The 20,701-nt window shown below is 37.7% G+C and overlaps 1 protein-coding gene across 1 annotated transcript in view; it reads right to left on the reverse strand.

Moving 5' to 3' along the window:
- Positions 1–912: 912 nt before the first annotated feature.
- LOC126210170 (YY1-associated factor 2) overlaps positions 913–20,701 on the reverse strand; it is a 35,617-nt gene continuing 15,828 nt past the window's right edge. Inside the window, exon 2 of the mRNA XM_049939327.1 lies at positions 913–5,162. Coding sequence (XP_049795284.1) covers positions 5,158–5,162 — 5 coding nt within the window. The 3' untranslated portion in view covers positions 913–5,157. The remainder of the gene's footprint in view (positions 5,163–20,701) is intronic.

Raw genomic sequence — 20,701 nt, forward strand, 5'->3', positions numbered from 1 at the left:
GCTGCAAAAGTCCCTTAGTATGTTGGAAATCGTGTGAATCACATAAGGAAAATGTGAACAAGGATCTTGTGTGTTCATTTTCAGATTTATTATTGTAATGATGATATGTAATTTTCTGTATTGGCGTGTTAATGTACATGCAACATGAAGAAAAATAAATACTGATTTGTTTTTGTAACATGGAAAAAAGGAGTGGCAAAAATATTTTATCTTTATTGTATGTACCTGTAAAGTGAAAAACAAATGTACCTGTAAAGTGAAAAACAAACCAATGTTTATACTGATGTTACTATGTATCTGTACAGTACAGTGAAAAATGAACCAAGGAATTACATTGATGGTTCTATGCATATCTATCTGTGTGTATATAACTACACCTTGAGAATGGATACGGTTGGAAATCTTAGTAGCTCCTACAATAGCACCACATCATGACAACCTGCACAGAGAATGTCAACAACTGCCATTATACACTATCTGTAAAACATTGTAAAGTACATGAAAGGATTTAATTGTATAAATGTGAAGCTGTGCAACAAGTAACTCGAAATAAATTACAGTGTAAGCCATGTGAGACTTTTTCTGGAAATCACATTGCATACATGTTTGATGCTAATCATAATCGAACACACTTTAACTAAAGCTTTTGTTGTAAATGGCTGTGAGCACTATGGGACTCAACTTCTGAGGTCATTAGTCCCCTAGAACTTAGAACTAGTTAAACCTAAGGACATCACAAACATCCATGCCCGAGGCAGGATTCGAACCTGCGACCGTAGCGGTCTTGCGGTTCCAGACTGCAGCGCCTTTAACCGCACGGCCACTTCGGCCGGCTCTTTTGTTGTATCTTTTATTCAGCAGCCTAATTAACAAAAATATAAAAACTAATTTCCCTTGTACAGGAAAAAATGCTTCATTTAATACTCACTTTATTCAGTTTAAAATTACATTAAACAATAATAAAATAGCAGAGAGTTAAACATTACATTTATTCAAATGTATGTCAGTAAATATATTTAAAACATCTCTCTTTCTGTCACACACACACACACACACACACACACACACACAATATAATTCCACTGTAGACATGCTCGTCCCACATAATAAATCTTTTGAACTGTAAATACTTTTCACAATTACAATTATTTGGATGCTCCCACAATTATCTACAAGGAACTGGGGTATGGCAGTGGACACAAACGCGTCGTGTGACACGTAATTACAAATAATTAGTCATTTTACTCCTGCCAAAATAAATTGGGATAATTTTGACTTGCAATCAAAGGTACACAGTCACTTTGAGCAATAATAAAGAATAAATTCAAACACTCATCGTAGACTATTCTTCCACAGCACATTGTTTCATGCTGACTCGGGGAGAAATACAGATATGCAGATTACCAAGACAATGTACACTATCTTGTATGAAGCAGATATATACATCACTACTATACTTGTTAAAGTCAATGTAGAGAAACACATACACATCTGAAATTAAGAAAAGGTAAAAGAAAAAAAGATGGTCAGTGGATACATCAGTTTCACACTTGTATCTACAATTTCAATAAATGCACACCCAGTAGTCTGGAAATTTGTAACTACATGGTTTTGAACACCATCAATGCGTGATACAGCACGCTTCCACATAATTAACAAATTATAAAACAAAGGCAAAAAGCATTACTTTAAACATATGCTCGAATAGATGCATTCAGCCGGCATAAAGATTTCCTAATATTTTACACCTTAGTCCAACAAACTAAATACTTCATCATGCACCCAGTATATATGCAATCCTTAGTGATATAATCAGTGCAGAGTATTTGCCACTTATGTGTGCTGTTATTAATCATTCTAGCCTACAGAGATTACAGCCTTTAGCATATCGTGATCACAAACTGCATTCGATGTTCCTCTACAGTGTCCAACTCTAACACCTATCTCTGCCTCACAAGCCAATACTGGTCTATTACTGCAGGGAAGGATTTTGTCCCTGGTGATCCCTCCAAAGCTTTCAGGTAAATTTACAGAGCTATCAGAAACAAATATTGTGATGTGTCCACAATGTATTTTCATTCTGAAGCGGAATATGGGCTGTTTTGAATCTTCCTAACACGTTCAAAATGTGTACCACAACAGCACTCAAACCCAGAACCATTGTCTTCTAAGACAAATGCTCTACTGGCTACGCAATCCACATGGGTAATGAGTCATGCCTCTATAGTCTAGTCAGTAAATCTGCATAGAAAATGCAATGGTTCCAGGTTCAAATCCCTTCCAGCACAAAGTCACTATACAGTTCCATACTGGATATATATTCTGCTGCAGAGTTCTGGACTTATTTCGCAACTGAGCAGTTAAGAAATCTTACGCATTCCATAGCACTTAGGCTACAGTCGTTTTTTGCGTGTCATAAAAATAATAAAGTCCCAAAAACCAGGTTTTACAAACATAGTAAATATCAAAAATCATACAGTTTATGATGTATAACATATACATTATTGATACAATATAAAAGTACACTTGCACAATTTGAAAATGTTGATATTATACCACTTCAACAGTAACTGCATACATTATTGATACAATATAAAAGTACACTTGCACAATTTGAATATGTTGATATTATACCAGTTCAACAGTAACTGCATAAAATAAATGTAAGTAAGTAAAAGATTTAATGCCACTATAAAACTTTCGAAACTGAGAAGAGTATTTTAGTCATGTTACATTAGTTCTTATGGAAAAGTCTTATCAAGAGAGCCAAATCCAAACAAGATTATCAACTCAACAAGACGGTATCTTTAAGGACCTAATAATATAGTGCCATGTGGTGTAAGGAAGGATGACCATGGCTTAATGTCCAGCTATCACTGATATTAATAGAGGCAAAGCATGATTTTTGACAGGGCAAATATGGGGAATGATATTGGCCAAAACTTTTCCAAATGTACCATCCAAGCATTTGCCATAAGCAATTTAGGAAAACAACAGAACACCTAAATATGAATGGCCATAACAGGGTTTGAAACTAACTACTCCCAAACACAAGTCAACTGCCTTCACCCAACCAGCTTGTTCAGTGTCTCATGCAAAAGTGTCCTATAGGTTCAAAGTAAAATGTGTCGAAGCACCTTTACCAGTGTTGTATTATAATGCAAATATTAAACATCAAGTAAGCAAAAGTGAACTAAATGAAAACAAATGAGGAGCCTTAACAAATGACATTATGCTGCTGAGCCAAAACAAAGACAAACTGAGATTTTAGTGTCTTCTGGATCAAGGCCATAATGAGTTTTCACAAGTAGATTTAAGTTACAAATCAGAAATTTAGGTTCCTGGGAGGTTGGCTAACCACATGTAATGAACTGGACCTAAGGTATAATGTGGAGATATATGTTTCATCAAGCTGCAAAATAGGCTGAGATAATGTATGCCACACAGAGTACAACCTATGATACAATCCTTTGCTCATTTGTTCTGAAACCTGGGTAGCTAAGAAGACTGAATAGTGGTGCAGCAAATCTTTGAACCTGTCAAAGACGGAGGACAAAGAACACAGTGAACAAAGACGTATGTCATGTGAAGGGAGAGGGATAACATATTGCAAACATCATGGGAAGCAAGCAGATCTGGTTGCAGGTCATGTGACAAGGAGTAATTCCCACACTGAGATGAGGAGAAAAATCATGGGAAACTTGTGTCACTGGTATATTAGGTGGGGAAGGAAAATGACCTAACTGAGGTGAGCATTACAACACCCTGGGAGAAGACAGGTTTATATTGGAGGAGCCAGAGGCAGCTTCTGAAGGCTGTATGGGCCAATAACAGCTGGATGATAGATGCAAAGATAGGCAGACGGAGGGGTCACAGATAACAGTCTGTAGGGAAAAAACCCATTTTTGCTAATTATAGCTGCACAACATGAATCTTTTTTCTTCCAAGCCAGATTTCTTCACATTTATAAGTTTATTACATGATGTGGGTCTCAAGGACTAGGTCTCTAGGTATGTTAAACTTACTGCGGTGCACAAATTAAGTCAAAAAATCTTACATGGTGAGATGAACCAGAAATAGTTCCTGTGAGAGTTTTCAGCATATGGTAATTTATATTTGTGACAATGAGTTATTGTCTCTTCTGTACTGGCACCCCTAGGAGCAGAGCTGTGTAGGTCCCAACAACTGTTATATGCTATGAAGCCAATGTGAATACGGCTGTTACTAAGAACCAGAAGCAGCAACTCCTTATTTAATATAAAATGTCCTAATACTGGATACAGATAGCTAGTCGTTAACCAAAAAGGTGATGGCACATGGTATCCATGAAGATCTTTGCTTCTATGACTAGTTTGTTTAACAATGCTCAATATGTGGTTGAAATGTTAAATACAATGCCACACAGTTTCACTGTGAAATGACTCGAGTCAAACTGTATATTATTAAATTAAGAAAAGTACTACTGCTATATCCATAACACACAGGTGTCGCTCAGAAAATCTATACTTCAAAATACGAATGACTACAGCCAACAGTGCTGTTACAATATGCTGCCTGCCACGTACCTAACACGTATTACATAATATAGGTGCAGATGAAGTCACAACAATGATGCACGAAGTAATGTGCCCTTTTATAATTAATATACGCCACTGAATGCAAACAATGTTCAAATTGACTCAAATAAATATACTTTTCAAATGTAAAAGATATTTTATCACAAACATAGTTCAAGCAGACAGTAAGCCTTCTTGATTTTGCTCAAATAAATCAATATCCAATTATAAAACAATGTTCTTCCAAACATAATCTTAAACCATCATATGTATCAACAAATATGAACGCCTTACAGGTGTCTTAATTTACAAAAGAATTTTATATTCTTGTACTTGACACATTAGTGTAACAAGAATAATAGATGACAAAAATATTATTTTATATAGACATTCATATGTTTAAATATGTTTTACTACATCATTATGTCTGCTACATTTGTTCTAAATACAGTATGACTTTTCATATGTGTATTTCACAAGTTTATATTAAAATCTTGAGTTTACTGTCCTGCAGCTGCCAGGATTTTTAAATAGATGCTGCTGTCCTTAGCACCATTTGGCAGTTTCTTTGAAGAGATTCTCTCTCGACCTTCAGAATCCATTAGGCTGAAAAATATTTTTTTATTAGAACTGTAGATGTTGAGGCTAATTCAGCTGTGATCAACTGCATACTATCTGCAAAAGCAGAAACAATAAAAGCAAAGAAATTTCAAAACTAAAGTGATCATTCCAAACTAAAAAAAAAAGCATAAATTACGGCCATATCTCAGAAAGGGCTGATACTGTTTTCTTCACCTCACTAAAGATTAGTTAATAAAACTTATTTAGAATTACAAATGATTATTAATCTGTGTATGCCAAGTTGTTCCTGGCTAGTACAAGAAATGTAACACAAATTGTAAAAAAATCCAAACAATTCAATAGTCAATACAAACACACTTTATTGCTTTGAAACTATCTTCATCATTAAGAAGCACCATTCACAACCATGTAGTAATTGATTATATGATAATTTGGTAAAGAAATATTGCAAAATGTTTCATTGTGACACGTCCAAAACGAGTACTGTCTCTCAGACCTGGACGCCAGCCATTTGTAGCTGTGCAATGATCTATCAATTCTGTGCACATTTCACCAACTGACTCACAAAGTTCAACTTGCCACGAAGAGCTCTCCATTTCTTCCTAACTACTCAGGCAGAGTGGGGGTGGGAGGAGTGTGGGGGGGCAGGAAAGCATTTCCTATTATGTTGGTTGAATGAACATGAAAAGGCAGTTTGGCTTCTCCAAGGATGCAGGCTGCTCTAAGCCGAGACTGCACTGCACTAATTGTCTTAAAAGAAAGTTTATATTTGAGGAGCTCTCTGCACATGTACAACAAATTGGAGGAGAGTGGGGGTGTGTTCATCGCTTGCTTGGTCTTCACAAATTCAGTTGATATTGAGCATTTCTCAGGGGTGGACCACACGTTCTGTGAGCAAGCATTTTACAAAAACGGTGATTCAGCAACTGTAGCACAGAGGAAATTCTGCAGTGATTGTGGATTTGCATAATGTGTTCCCCTAATCCGCAAATGAATGTTTGAAGAGACCTGTTCAACACGAGCCAAAGCAAAATCCACACAATCAACGTCTTCAAGAATGGGCGAATCTGCGGAGTTCGTAATTCAGTCTGTTCGTGATGATCCTAACCTCTCCAGTCGTAAGTGTGCAAGTTCTTTAATTGTGTGTAGATCATTCTGCACCCTTACAAAATCCAATTGGTACAAGAATTAAAGCCTCAGGATGCAAGACAAAGGCTGCAGTTCATTAATGATGTGACTGAGTGCCTTTCATTTAACAACATCTTGTTTTCTGATGAGGCTCATTTTCACATGAACGAGCATGTCAGTAAGCTAAATTGCTACCACTGGAGTGCAATGAATCACAAACAGAAGCATACAAAACTCCTTCATTCACCAAATGTTCCTGTATGGACTGCAATGTTGGCGTGAGGAATAATTGGCCTGTACTTTCTCGAGGACAAGAGCAGTTGTGCATTTACAGTGCATTTGGTATGGTATGCGACGATGTCAAATGACTTTTTGGTGCCTGAACTGCAAAACTTTCCTGATTGTTACCAAAGAACATGGGTTTCAGCATGACGGAGCCACTCCACACACGTCCAATGCGTCTATATGAGAGACCGTGAAATTTTTCCTGCTAACTTGATCTCTAGGACGAGTAACATAAATTGGCCCCTACACTGCCCAGATTTGAGCCCCACGGACTTTTTTCTCATGGGGATCCATCAAATCTCGAGTGTATGTAAATAATCCTACTTCTCTGCAGCAATTGAAAGACAATATCTGTTGCGAAGTGACAGCCATCCCCGTGTCCACATGCCGAGTCATCATGCATAATTTTGTTTGTTGTTTAAATGAGTGCCATTGGTAAGCTGGATTGCATTTAAATGACATTATTTTTAAGAAGCAAATTACTAAACTGTATATTTCAATAATAAAAAAGATTTTGTTGATGACTTCAACCTCTATTTTATTCTGACACGTCAAATATAAACTTTGTTTTGAGACACCCTACACTAGGCGTCCTCAAATTATACAGGAAGACCTGAGAGGATGTATTGTGGGGTAAATGGGAAATTATTATACAACATGGATGCAGGGCTTATAAATTTACTTGTCCAAGAACCACTAAAAAGTTATATATCTACAATATATTTGATTTATAGCTCGATTTTCAATATTCAGATATAAAATAATTTAATTTAATTTTTTTAAGGTTAATAAAAATGGGAGGAGGATGAAAGCCTGCCCCGATAACTCTAAAATTGACAACTTACCCACAACAGTCTTTAGTTCACTCAGTGATGGAAAATTAGGGGACAAAATTTTGCAGTCACAAATTTTCACACAGAACTAGGTAGAAGTGTCAGGAACAACGTACTAAAAATCCTGACCAGTTAGCTGTGAGTGTTGGGTTGGGGCAGTGGGTCAACAAGGGGAGTTATAGTTGGAGGGGAGAGTGGGAAATTGAAAGGTCACTTTTTTATGTTTTTCTGGTATAACTTGAAAACCGCAGCTCCTAGCAAAAGTGTTTCCCAGTACAAAATTAAACTACATTAAATTTCCTTCAAAAATGTCCTATTCATTTTTTTTCTCTAGAATTAATAGTTTCTTTGCACATACGATGGAAAAAGATCACATATTATTACCTTTAACTAAAATGGGTTAAATGCAAATATTAAACTTGTGTGCGATATCCAAGTGTAGTAGAGCCTTATTAATGGATAAATTGTGTTCCAGAGTGTGCAGAGGGGGAGATGTGAGGGATAGAAATGAAAGGCAAGGCAGATTGCTAGAGTGTATTCATGCACTTTCCTCCTCCATAGGACTGCAAATAAAAGTTCAGGGGATTTCTCACTCTTATACACCAAACTAAATCATAGGAGGCAACTATAGGTATTTTACAAAGATATATGGACCCTCTAAAGCACACCTAATGAATCACTGGTGACAAAGTGCGCAGATATGCTGGAGGACTTTTGCACAAAATGCATTAATACCGCATAGAACACATATATGAATTATTAATAACACTAATGCAAGTAATGCACATGGACAGAATCTCTGTAAATCTCCGTACATTTTTCTAAAATTCTAGAGAGGAAATTGATTCTTAGTCATCTTGTATGGTAGCTGGAGGATTCTTCTGAGAAAGATGATGTTCTACAGTACGAGCACTACTTGCTTTTCAGTTTATGGGCAGGCTATACCTCCCCAGCATTTCCAGTCCCGTTCTCTTATGCGAATAGACAAAATGACTTCACTGAGCACGTATTTATATAATCGAGTTATTATTAGTAAGTCATATCTGCTTTCCATATAGCATTAAAGCACTTGGTGTTGGGGGGGGGGGGGGAAGCAAGAAACCACAAAAACAACAACAACAATATCTGCACACTGTGTCAGCAATGATTTAAAAGGCATGCTCAGAGGGGCTGTATAACTTTGTGAAATACGCTGTAGTTTCTTCTTATGACATAGCAGGGTAGATATAGTGGGGAATCGCCGTCTCAACCTTCAGTTTGCAGACCTGTGAAGGAGGGAAGTTCATGAATGCAACCCGAAATTCTACCTTCCCATGTGCTTCTACCCCATACATCTCCTCCCACACTGTTACACCCCAATAACGCAGTTTATTTCTCAACATGGTTCTGCCCCACTGAGAAGTGGTACACACATTTAATATTTGTAATTAATCCTTTTTGTTTAAAAATGAACAATAATTTCACTTTGCTGGAACAATATATTTAATTATTTGTAATTTTTTCCTCCCCTGAAACATGGAAACTATTGACCCTACAGAAAAAGTGAATAAGACCTTTTGTGTAGAAAATATAATGTTGTACGGGAAATTTTTTGTTACCACCTGTGGCTTTTTATATTATTCGAAAGAAACATAAAAAAGTGACTTTTAAAGCCCTATCCCCACACCAATGCTCGTGATTTTTAGTATATTGTCCAGGACACTCCCTCCTAGCACTGAGCAAAAATTTGCTACTACATGATTTTACCCCAATAAAAAAATTAAATAAAATAAAACAAAAATAAAAAAAATATTACAGGGCAATATTATGGAAAGAACAGATTGCTACTCACCATATAGTGGAGATAACAAAAAGACAGGCGTAACAAAGACTCTCAAACAAGTTAACGTATCAGTCAAAAAGGCAACGCAACTGAAAAACAAAAGAAAACAAAGAAGAACAAAAATACTGCTTCAAGCAACAACAATTACAGACATAAGACTGTCTGTAATCCTCTTTGAGGATGTCCACATGGACACTATCTGTCACCATGATGCAGTTGTAACAACAGTTACTAACAAAGTACAAAGAGCAACAAATCAAGAAGAATAATTTATATTTTTAGCAAATTAGATAAAATGGCAGTAGTGCTGTATCTCAATAAGTAACTCAAATCATTTAGCCCTGGAGAGGAGCACAAGGTTTAGGAAATATGGCTCAGGTTTAGGACAGTTGACTATGCACTTGATAAGAGAGGAGCCCTCCACAGTACACAGTAACTCTAAAGGAACTTGTAAAGAAACAGAAATTACTGTATAACAGGTGTAAAACAAAGTGCAGAGCTATCGTTAGAGTTACGGAGATGTTGAATCAAACACATTTGGCTATCAAGAGAGCAGTGGGTAGCCTTCAGTGACTACTGTAGCAGATTTTTATTGAATGATGTCTCTCAAAAAGCAGAGCTATTTTGGTTATATTACAGGCTGTTAGTAGTACCACAGTTAATGTCCATTCAGCCAAGGGCGAGACAGGGACTGAAAATGAAGATAGCAAAGAAAAAGCAGAAATGATTAAACCTATTTTCAAATGTTGCTTACAAAGGAAAGCCCAAGAGTATTGCCCCAGTTTAATTCTCACTGAAAAGATGAGTGATGTAGATATTAGTGTCAGTGGTTTTGAGAAACAGCTGAAGACATTGAAGTTAAACAAAGCTGCAGGGTCTGATGGAATCCCTATCACAGAGCTGTACTGAATTTCTGGCTGAATTAGTCCTTCTTCTAACTATAATCTATCATAGTCCCTCTTCTAACTATAATCTATCATAGTCCATCTTCTAACTATAATCTATCATAGATTCCTTGAAGAAAAAACTGTGCCCAGTAGTTGGAAGAAAGCACAGATCATACCCATCTACTAGAAGGGCAGCAGAAGTGATCCAGAAAACTACCATTTAATATCCTTGACATCCATTTGTTGTAGAATCTTAGAACCTATTTTGAGCTCACACATAATGAAGTATCATGAGCAGGGTGCTGGTTGGCATGGGTTCTGAAAACATCAATCATGTGAAACCCACCGAGCACTTTCCTCACATAACATGCTGAAAGCAATGGATCAAGGCAGTCAGGTAGATGCAGTATTTCTCAATTTCCAAAAATGGAGTGAGAGTCACTAACAGATTTACAAGTAACTTCGGCTGTGCCCCAGGGAAGTGATTGGGGCCCTTGCTGTTCATGTTGTATATTAATGACCTTGCAGACAATATTAATATTAACCTCAGACTTTTTGCAGATGACACAGTTATCTATATTGAAGTACTGTTGAAAGAAGCTGCATAAAAGTTCAGTCAGGTGTTGAGAAGATTTCAGAGTGGTACAGAGATTGCCAACTTACCGTAAATGTTCAAATATGTAAAACTCTGCAATTCATAAACTGAAAAAACTTCACATCATATGACTACAGTGTCTATGTTATAACTGGCCAATTCATACAAAAACCTGAGTGTAACACTTTATACGGAGATGAAATGGAACAATCATATATGTTCAAGTGTAGGCAAATCAGGTGGCAGACATCAGTTGATTTGTAGAATTCTAGAAAAATCCAATAATTCTATATATTCAATAATTCTATATATTCTAGTAATTCTATATAGAGATTGCTTATGTATCACTCATGCAACCTGTCCTAGAATATTGTTGAAGTATGAGAGACCTGTACCAAAAAGGACTAAAGGGAATATTAAACATAAAAAGAGAAGGGCAGCATGAATTGCCATGGATTCTTGAAGATAGACACGAACTATCCTGATAAATCCTATTTACAGAGTTTCAAGAATAAGCTTTAAATGACTTATCTTGAAATATAATACAACCTCTCAAATATTGTCCCGTAGGTTTCGTGAGAACACAATTAGATTAATTACAGTGCGTATAGAGGCATCAAACATAGAAATAGGTATAAAAATCAATGGGAATGTCATTGACAATATACACTATCCAGAATGAAATTTTCACTCTGCAGCAGAATGTGCGTTGATATGAAACTTCCTGTCAGATTAAAACTGTGTGCCGGACTGAGACTTGAACTCGGGAACTTTGCCTTTTGCGGGCAAGTGCTCTACCATCTGAGCTACCCAAGCATTACTCATGACTGATCCTCACAGCTTTAATTCTGCCAGTATCTCATCTCCTTTAAAAACTTCACAGAAGCTCTCCTGCAGACTTTGCAGAACTAGCACTGGGTAGCTCTGATGCCAGAGAACTTGTCTGCGAAAGGAAAGGGTCCTGAGTTCGAGTCTTGGCCCGGCGCACAGTTTTAATTTGCCAGGAAGTTTAATACACACTTTGTCGACACGCTAGTACTGGCCAAAAACACAACACATCCACAGACACCAATCCAAGAAATCCAGATCTGATGGATGAATTGTGCAAGCGCAATATGTGCACTTGAGGAGGAAGGTATTTCTATGGTCTACTTCATTAACTGCGGCTTTTGTTTCAACAGTTGAGTGCATTGTATAATGATACTATGTAATGTGCTAATGCAGTTACTATTTATCATAAAGCCTCTTTCCTTACTACATTTTGCTGCATAACATAAAAGCACAGTAATCTGGATTTTAAGATTTATTTACGCTCAATTCTGTAGGAAAGATTTTGCACAATTACTTAAAGAGGGCATTTCTTTTAAGTTATGTGGTGCTTGGATTGATGATAAGTTCAATCAGACCCAGAAAATCAATAGCTGAACTGAACAAGTTAGAGCTGTATTTTTTAAGATGAGATTCTTTTTTTACCAACTATAATATATCTTGCAGCTGAGACTCCAAATGATAAAATGTTTTGTAATCCCAGTACTTTTTTACGGAAAGAAGGCATGGCAACAATGAAGAAAGTGGAGACATTCAAAATGTGACTATGTTAACAAGTGTGAAAATATCCTGGACACGAAGCAGTTTTACTGCAAATTAATAAGAATAAGGAATTGAGGAAAACAATCAAAACCATAAAACTACAACATACTTGGCCATATCATGAGAGAAGAAAGGTACAATACTCTCATAATGGAAGGAAAAGGCGTAAAGAAAAGATCGATAGGAAGACAATGAACACTGTGACTGCAGAATGTTAGATGTGATTCAGGTGTGTGCCCAACAATTGTTTAGATAAACATATTCAAGAACATTATTAGCTAGAATGACAACCAACCTTTGAGGAGGGACAGCAACTTACGAAGAAGAACAGAGGCATAATAAACATTCATTCTTCCTGTACTCCATATGTGAGTGGAAAAATAAGCAGCCCCAGTAAGTGGTAAAATGGGAGGTACCCTCTGTTGTGCACTTCACAGTGGTTTACAGAGTAGATGTAGATGACTTGTCTGCAGCCTTGTTACATGCTGGTATCCAAAATATGGGTGCCAAAACCTTACAGAGCATCACTGTAGTAGTGCTTACAACCAGCTTGGGCATTGCAACATTACCTACAGCACATGGCAAAATGTAGTACATATATACAAAATATATGTGGCACTATCATTTTTAAGCTAACACTAAATGGAAACACTGAAGTGTGGTGCATGCGCAGAAAATCTGTCGCGCTTTCTGCAAGACATCTGACATAATGGAAACGTAATCACAGAGTACTGTATTCAAAGTTACTTTGCAGTGGTCGACTGTGGTATAATAGGCCAGAAAATTTTTAATATTTCACATTACGTGTATAATTTGTCATGTTCAGAAGCTACACTGTTCCTGCCAACTAAGCCCTAATCCGATTCCACTGGGCCTCCATAAGTTGCGAGTCAGACTTGATCTTCAAACCTTTTTTTGGCAGAATAGATGATCTTCAGATTCCTAAGTTTACAGCTGAGTGAATACAACCACTTTGCCCACAATATTTTGCCAGCATTTCCTGCATTTTCCCTCACGTGTGTTGGGTGTAAACCTCACAGGTCTGCTACAGGTGACACAGGCCTCCAAAAACGAGAAGTGTACAGCAGACAAAAGGCAGAACAGTTGGACTCAAGGCAAAAGCAATATCAGTGTCACCCCCATCTCTATACAGTGGCATGCGACTACAAAGGTGAGAGCACTGAGAGTGATGGAGCATACTGTGTGTTGCCAAAGTAGTCTCCATCTCTGTTCCACCTCCCACTCTCCACCCATGACCTTCTCCGTTAAGTGACAAACCAGGCATAACGTCACTTTGGGGCCACTGTTTCTGCTTTTGACTCTACCAGGAAAAATTGATTTTCTCAGAAAATGATTGCGATCACTTTTTAACGCAATACTCGTCTTGTTTGCTTTATTATTATTATTATTATTATTATTATTGTGGTGGTGGTTGTTGTTATTGTTATCTTCTATCCAAAAACAGGTTTGATGCATTTTTTCGCACTAATCTATCCAGTACAAGCCTCTTAATCTCTGCATAACTACTACAACCTCCATCCATTTGAACCTGCTTACTGTGTTCATCCCTTGGTCTCCCTCTACAATATTTACCCCCCCCCCCTCCTCCCAAACACACACCTCACTCCATTACTAAATTGATGAATCTTCACATCTTAGGATGTGTCCATCAACTGATACCTTCTTCTCCAACTTGATTCATTACCTCCTCATGAGTTACTCAGTCTAACCATTAAATCTTGAGCATTCTAAATTAGCACCACATTTCAAAAGCTTCTGTTCTCTTCTTATCTGAACTGCTTATCATCCACATTTCCCTTCCACATGTGGCAACTCTCCTAATACCTTCAGAAAAGATTTCCTAACATAAAAATTTATATTAGATGTTAACAAATTCCTCTTTTCAAAATCGCTTCCATTACTATTGCCAGTCTGCATTTTATATCCTTCCTACTTCGACCATCATGAGTTTTTCTGCTGCCGAAAAAAGTAGTACTCGTCTACTACTTTACTAAGGTAACTCTGTCAGCATCATGTAATTTTAATTCAACTACATTCCAACACTCTTGTTTTACTTTTGTTGATGTTCATCTCATAATCTTCTTTCAGGACACCATTCATTCTCTTCAATAGCTGTTCCAAGCCCTTTGCTGTATCTGACTGAACTATAACGTCATTGGCAAACCACAAAGTTTTTATCTCTTCTTGCTGAACTTTCTCTTTCCAAATTTTCCCTTTCTTTTATTTTTATTTTTTTTACTGCTTGCTCAGTGTACAGACTGGTTAACACAGGGGATAGGTTATAACACTGTCTCATTGCTTTCTCAATCACTGCTTCCCTTTCACACCCTTTACCATTTATAATTGTGGTCTGGTTTCTGTGCCCATATTTTATTTCTGCTTCCTTCATAAATTCAAAACGTATTCCAGGAAACACTGTCAAAAGCTTTCTTTAAATCTACAAATGCTTTAAACATCAGTTTGCCTTTCTTCAGTCTTTTCTAAGATAAATCATAGCGGCAATATTGCATTGTATGTTCCCACACTTCTCCAGAATCCAAACTGATTTTCCTCGGGGTGGCTTAGTGCTTCCTTTAACCCACCCATAATGAACACTACAGTAGCTAAATATCTCCACCATATCTAAACTAACACAGTAAATGACTCTAAACGCTTAAGTGCACCACAAAGTGTGCAATATACTCAAGACCTAGTATAATGACGAGCGTTACATGGCACACTGCTACTTGCCACTGTGTATTACCCCACCACCTGCCTTCTTACTTGCTCACCAATATAGCAGCAGTAGTGAAGTAAAGTATCACCTGCGTGCACAAAATGGTCAGTATTATTATGCAGGTACCTATATCTGAGACAATTTAATAAAGGAGGCAAGTGAGATTAGAGTGTTGGATAATTTAACTAACAGCAACAGAGTGTTAATCTTAGTAAATTTTGGGAGGTGGCACTAAATTTGCTTACAAAAATCACATCAGCTACAGACAACACCCCAAGAGAGCACATCAATTGTTATGACATTGACAACACCAAAATACAGTCTCCTCTCCATTACAAAAAACTGGTATAAATTACATCCTATGCAGTTTATCGAGATCCAAACAGCAAGCAACTGAGATTTTCGGTTGATACACTAAAGTATGATTAGTAGGGAAGCTGTCAGAATCTCGCAGGGAAAAAATGATAACATTCAGATACGGACCTGGAGTTCTGCTGATTATCACTCTCCATTTGTCTCCGCAGTAGGAACACACAATAGGTGGCCTAAAAACGTACATCTGACTGCCACCCAGAACACTGCAGTTATAGGGGAACCTACAATGGATTCTTTAACCTGTTACGCAACTTGACATGGCAGGCAGGCACGGAAAGCCACTTGCATTATTTTTACACCACGTTAAACACCCTCTTCGACTACCTGATTAAGCTTTAAAATAGTAGTGGCTTGAAAACAGTTATGACTACGAATGAAAAGGGTTCAACACCAATAATGTGGCAAAGAAGTCACTGAGATATTCAACAAAATGCTTACAAAACTCCAGGGGCTGGTACTTGACACGATTTGACTTTCCTGTACAAGGCAACTCCACCTTTCGTAAAATTTTGTTGTATAATAGTGTGATATTAACCTTTAACTCCAAAGGCACATCCAATCAATTTCCCATAGTTCAAAATGATGTTCCGATAATGCTGGAACGTGCCTACAAATACACCATTTAACCATTCACTTCTCAGCACTGAAATTTGTAGGTTCATCCTTTGTATTTAATATCCTGTTGACAATGATGTCCAAGATGGGGTACACACTTGAACTGGACAAGATGAGGAAGAGATGTATCCTTGGTTTAGGGAAACCATACAAAACCTTTTTATTTTAAGAGACTCCTAATGTTTTGGCAGTATATAGTGAAGCAAACACTATTTGTTGTCCAAGCTGTGTTGTTTTGCTTTCCTACACATTCCTTCAAATGAGAGCACTGGTATTATTGTAGCACTGCCCTTTGATAGCAAAGATCTAGTGAAAACAATGTTTTGCTCGGATCGACCACTGGTTTAGCAGTAATGTGGTTCCAGCATTAAGCTAAGCAACTAACTTAAAGCCAAATCCAACAGAAGTAAACTGTCATGTATGATATGATGTAGTGAGGTGTGATCTCACCCATATTTGGTTGGTTTGTGGGATTAAAGGGACCAGACTGCTATGGTCATCGGTCCCTTTCATCCATATTTGATTTCCCTATTTTCCTGAGGAACTTTCCAAGTTTTGCATTTACTGTTCAACGGAATCCTTCAAACAGAGCTTGTGAAACTACCTGAAAAGTAACATTGGTCAGTTAATTGTCTGATGTCATCAACAGTGAGGGTGATGTTGAGTTGGAGCTGTACACAGTATTTTGAAAAAGAGCCAAATTCACAGATTACATTACTCACCCCTTCACTAGACTTCAGATTATAAGTAACATGGTATTCACCTCTAGAACAGGTGTGAAGCTGCCCAGATGTTTCTCTGGTGTGGCTACAATGCAATACAACTTTTGCAGCCTTCCTCCTCCCCCTCCCCCATTCCCCCGTGCTACAGTTAGACTGCCCCTCAATTTACGGTAGTCTGAAAAGTTTTGGCAATCTCAAAAATATTTATATTCTGTTGCAGGGGTTCATATACAGCAGACACTCAGAGACTAGCATATCCCTCAAAATAATAAACTAACCACCTATCTTGCACGACAAAACTAGCCACCATTTCTTTGATTTTTATTCTCAATACATGATAAAGAGAGATTCTGACCTGGCTAGTTTCATTCACTCCAGACACTTGTGACTTCACATGCATGTTTGGGAGGCTTGAAGTCATCTTGAATGAGAAAGAGCAACTACGCATGTGGCTGCCAGATGACTATCACAGCAGTTGCTAGACAAGCAGTTGTGAGTTTGGAATACTTGCCATTCCTACAAATACAGGAAAAAATACATCTTTTTCAAATTATGCACAATACACAGACCCACACCTATACCCCCCCCCCCCCCCCAGAGATATATACGATATCTCACACTTTCCTCAACTGTGACATGATATAGACATATAGTTTTGTGGTTATAATGATACGGTGGCTTGAACAATACTTTTCTTAGTTGCTTATTACTTAGAGGCATATGATGGCTTCTGAGTGTTGGCAGTATGTGAACATCTCCAAATACTTTTGAAATTTTTGGACAAAGTGGTATAAAGATTGGCAACTTGTTTTAAATGTTCAAAAATGTACATTTCTTGAAAACAGTAGCTCCTAGCAAACATGATTACTACTGCAAAATTAAACTGCAGTGCATTAAATTTCATACAAAAAGGTCCTATTCACTTTCTCCTCCAAGACTAATAATTTCTGCATTGCAGGGGATGGGAAACATTGCGAATTATTAAAAATATTGTTCCGACACAATAAAATTATTGTTTATTTGTAAATGAAGTGGGTGAAGAGACGTATAAGGGATAAATTGTGTTCTGGGGGTGTAACAGCGTGAAGCGGGGATCTGAGGAGTAGAACCGTGAGGGAAGGTAGGTAACCCGATTGTGTTCATGTACTTCCCTCCTTCAAAGGTCTGCAAACAGAAGACTGAACAGGTGGTTAAGTGATTCCCCACACTTATCTACCCCACTATGTCATAAGAAGCATTTACAGGATATCACGCAGAGTTACACTAACACTCCACAGCGCACCTTATGAAGCACTGGGGACGCATTGCAAAGACGTGCCTGAGGGTATTTATATTCCACAAAATACATTAACACAACATGAAATGCACATATGTCCTAATAATGCTACCACAAGTAATGCATATGGACAGAATCTATGTAAATCTCTGCACACTGTTGTGTACTGCTAGAGAGGAAACTGTTACTTTGTCATCCTGTACGGCAGCTATGATGTTCTTCCAGAAAAGGCAATTTCCTACACTGCGAGTACGGCTTGGTTTTCAGTTTACAGACAGGCTACACCTCCCCAGCAGTCTGTCCAGTTCTCCTATGTGGATAGACAAAATAACTTCACTGAGCTCGCATTTATGCAGTGGAGTTATTTTCGTTTTATTAAATGAGTCCTTTTTGCCCGTGTTAAGTGGGCTATTATGTAAAATACATACATACATACATTAATTTGTTAAGTGTGATACTGTCAGTGGCCTACGTAGCGCTGGTGGTAAAGGGATTGAATTGGTAAATAAGATACATTGCTGCTGTCAATCGATGAGAGCATATTGTAAAGCCACATAATTCTGGAGGGACTGGATTGGTAAATACAACACCTTGCTGCTGTCTATTGATGATTGTGTATTGTAAAGCCAGATAATTATGCTGTAGTCACTTGTTGGTGAATTAATGAATGACCAGAAAGTTAGTGCACTTCTCTTGCCATTAATTGTGTTACTAATAGGTTACATAATTTTCTTCTGTTCAGGAGTTGCTGGCAGTCATAGAGTGTGCTGCACTGGGTGGAGCCACTTACACACATCCACAGTATATCTTTCAAGATGGGTGTGAATCTGTCTGATGGAATGGGACTGATTACGTTCAAGTCTAGAACAGTAATCTGTTGTAGTACACTTTCTGACTTGCACTGAAACATCTGAAGTTCTGTAACATCTAGGTGACCAATTCCTGTTGCAGAAGAGGACAATTTAAGCCTCTGGGCCTCTTCAGATGTGAGAGCAGAGGCTGTGGTTATGCATTTGATGCGCCTCATGCTGTGAAACGTACTCCAGACAGTGACAATGGAGACAATGAAATCAACATTGTCGAACACATATTGACAGCATGTTACAATTGGGGCAGGCTCTGCAGTGCGGTAGGCAGCTGACAGCTGTAGCTGTGCTTTCTTACATAACAGTTCACTTAACAACTGCAAATAAGTACTTATTCAAATTGAAAATAACTCCGGCACTACATATGCTCAGTGAAGTTATTCTGTCTACTCTTATAAGAGAACCAGACAGGAAATGCTGAGAAGGTATAGTCAGCCTGCAAAACGAAAAGCAAGCTGCGTGCGTGACAGGGGACTTTGCCTTTCCCGGAATGCTTCAGTTACTATACAGGTTGCTAGAATCAATTTCCCCTCTGACAGTGTAAATTCGGTCCAAATGTGTTTCTTGTATTAGTGTTATTAGTAACTCATTTCTGCATTCCATGTATCATTAATGCATTGTATGGAAAATAAACATTCCCTGGGCATATCTGCACACTGCATCACCAGAGATTCCTAAGGTGTGCTATGGACAGTTGGTGTAACTTTGTGAGACACACTGTACTTGCTTTTTGTGAATTAGAGGGTAGGTGGAGTGGGGAATCAGCTGCTCAATCTTCAATTTGCAGACCTATGAAACAGGAAAGCATAAACACAATCCTGTCACCTACCTTACCTCATGCTTCTACCACACACATCATCTCTCCCTTTCATCCTGTCACACCCCCAGAAGACAATTTATCCCTTAATATGGCTCTACTGCACTTACTTGTGGTACACACATTTAGTATTTGTTTTTAACCGATTTCATTTAAAGATAAACAATTTAAAGAAAAAAAACAAAGAAAATAAATAGCTCAAAATATGTACTCATAGGGCATACAGAAATATGCTTTTATGCCCACATGACAGGTAACCAGCAGTGGCTCTGATTTGCCTGAAATTATTTAGAAAAGCAACATAAAACCTAAATCAATATGGAGAGAGAGAGAGAGAGAGAGAGAGAGAGAGAGAAATCTCCATCCTCCCAAATATAAGGTGTCTTAACAACTGTACTGCCTCATTCAGTTGGCCCGTACTGTGCAATGTTCTCTTATTTACACAACAATTTGCTCTAGGTAACTTATATTTTGAAATACAGTTTTGTTCTTCACAGCTGCACACATTTAGAAGTACTTGCTGTCGACTCCTGGTATATTTTAATATTGTGCATTTTCATTTTATATACTGTGTATGATACTGTTCAGCTCAAAAATTGAAATTTAACATGTTTCGTGCATAACACGGGTGATGTATGCTCAAAACTGACATTTCGCACCTAATGCCATGATCAAATATTCCGCATGTCTTTACAGCACCCGTGTTTCTAATGTTTCATTGCTTATACATTAGTATCTATTGTGGATGCTAGTCAGTTGTATCCTGATGATGCCCCAAAAAGCTGAAAATTGCTTAATAATAAACAAATTAATACAACAAAAATGCAGCTTTTTTCAACTTTAAATATAAAATTGTTCTCCTAAGAAGTGATGGAAGAATCCATAAATGTGTATCTTTTCAACGGAGATCATCAATTTCTGGAAGGATGGGAAAGGAAATCAGCTGTGCTGTGCACTTTTCAAAGAACCATCCCCAAACCTGGCTCCAAGTGATTTACAGATATTACAGAAAACC

The sequence above is a fragment of the Schistocerca nitens genome, chromosome 10 (genome assembly GCF_023898315.1).
Source record: "Schistocerca nitens isolate TAMUIC-IGC-003100 chromosome 10, iqSchNite1.1, whole genome shotgun sequence".
NCBI classification, from domain to species: Eukaryota; Metazoa; Arthropoda; class Insecta; order Orthoptera; family Acrididae; genus Schistocerca; species Schistocerca nitens.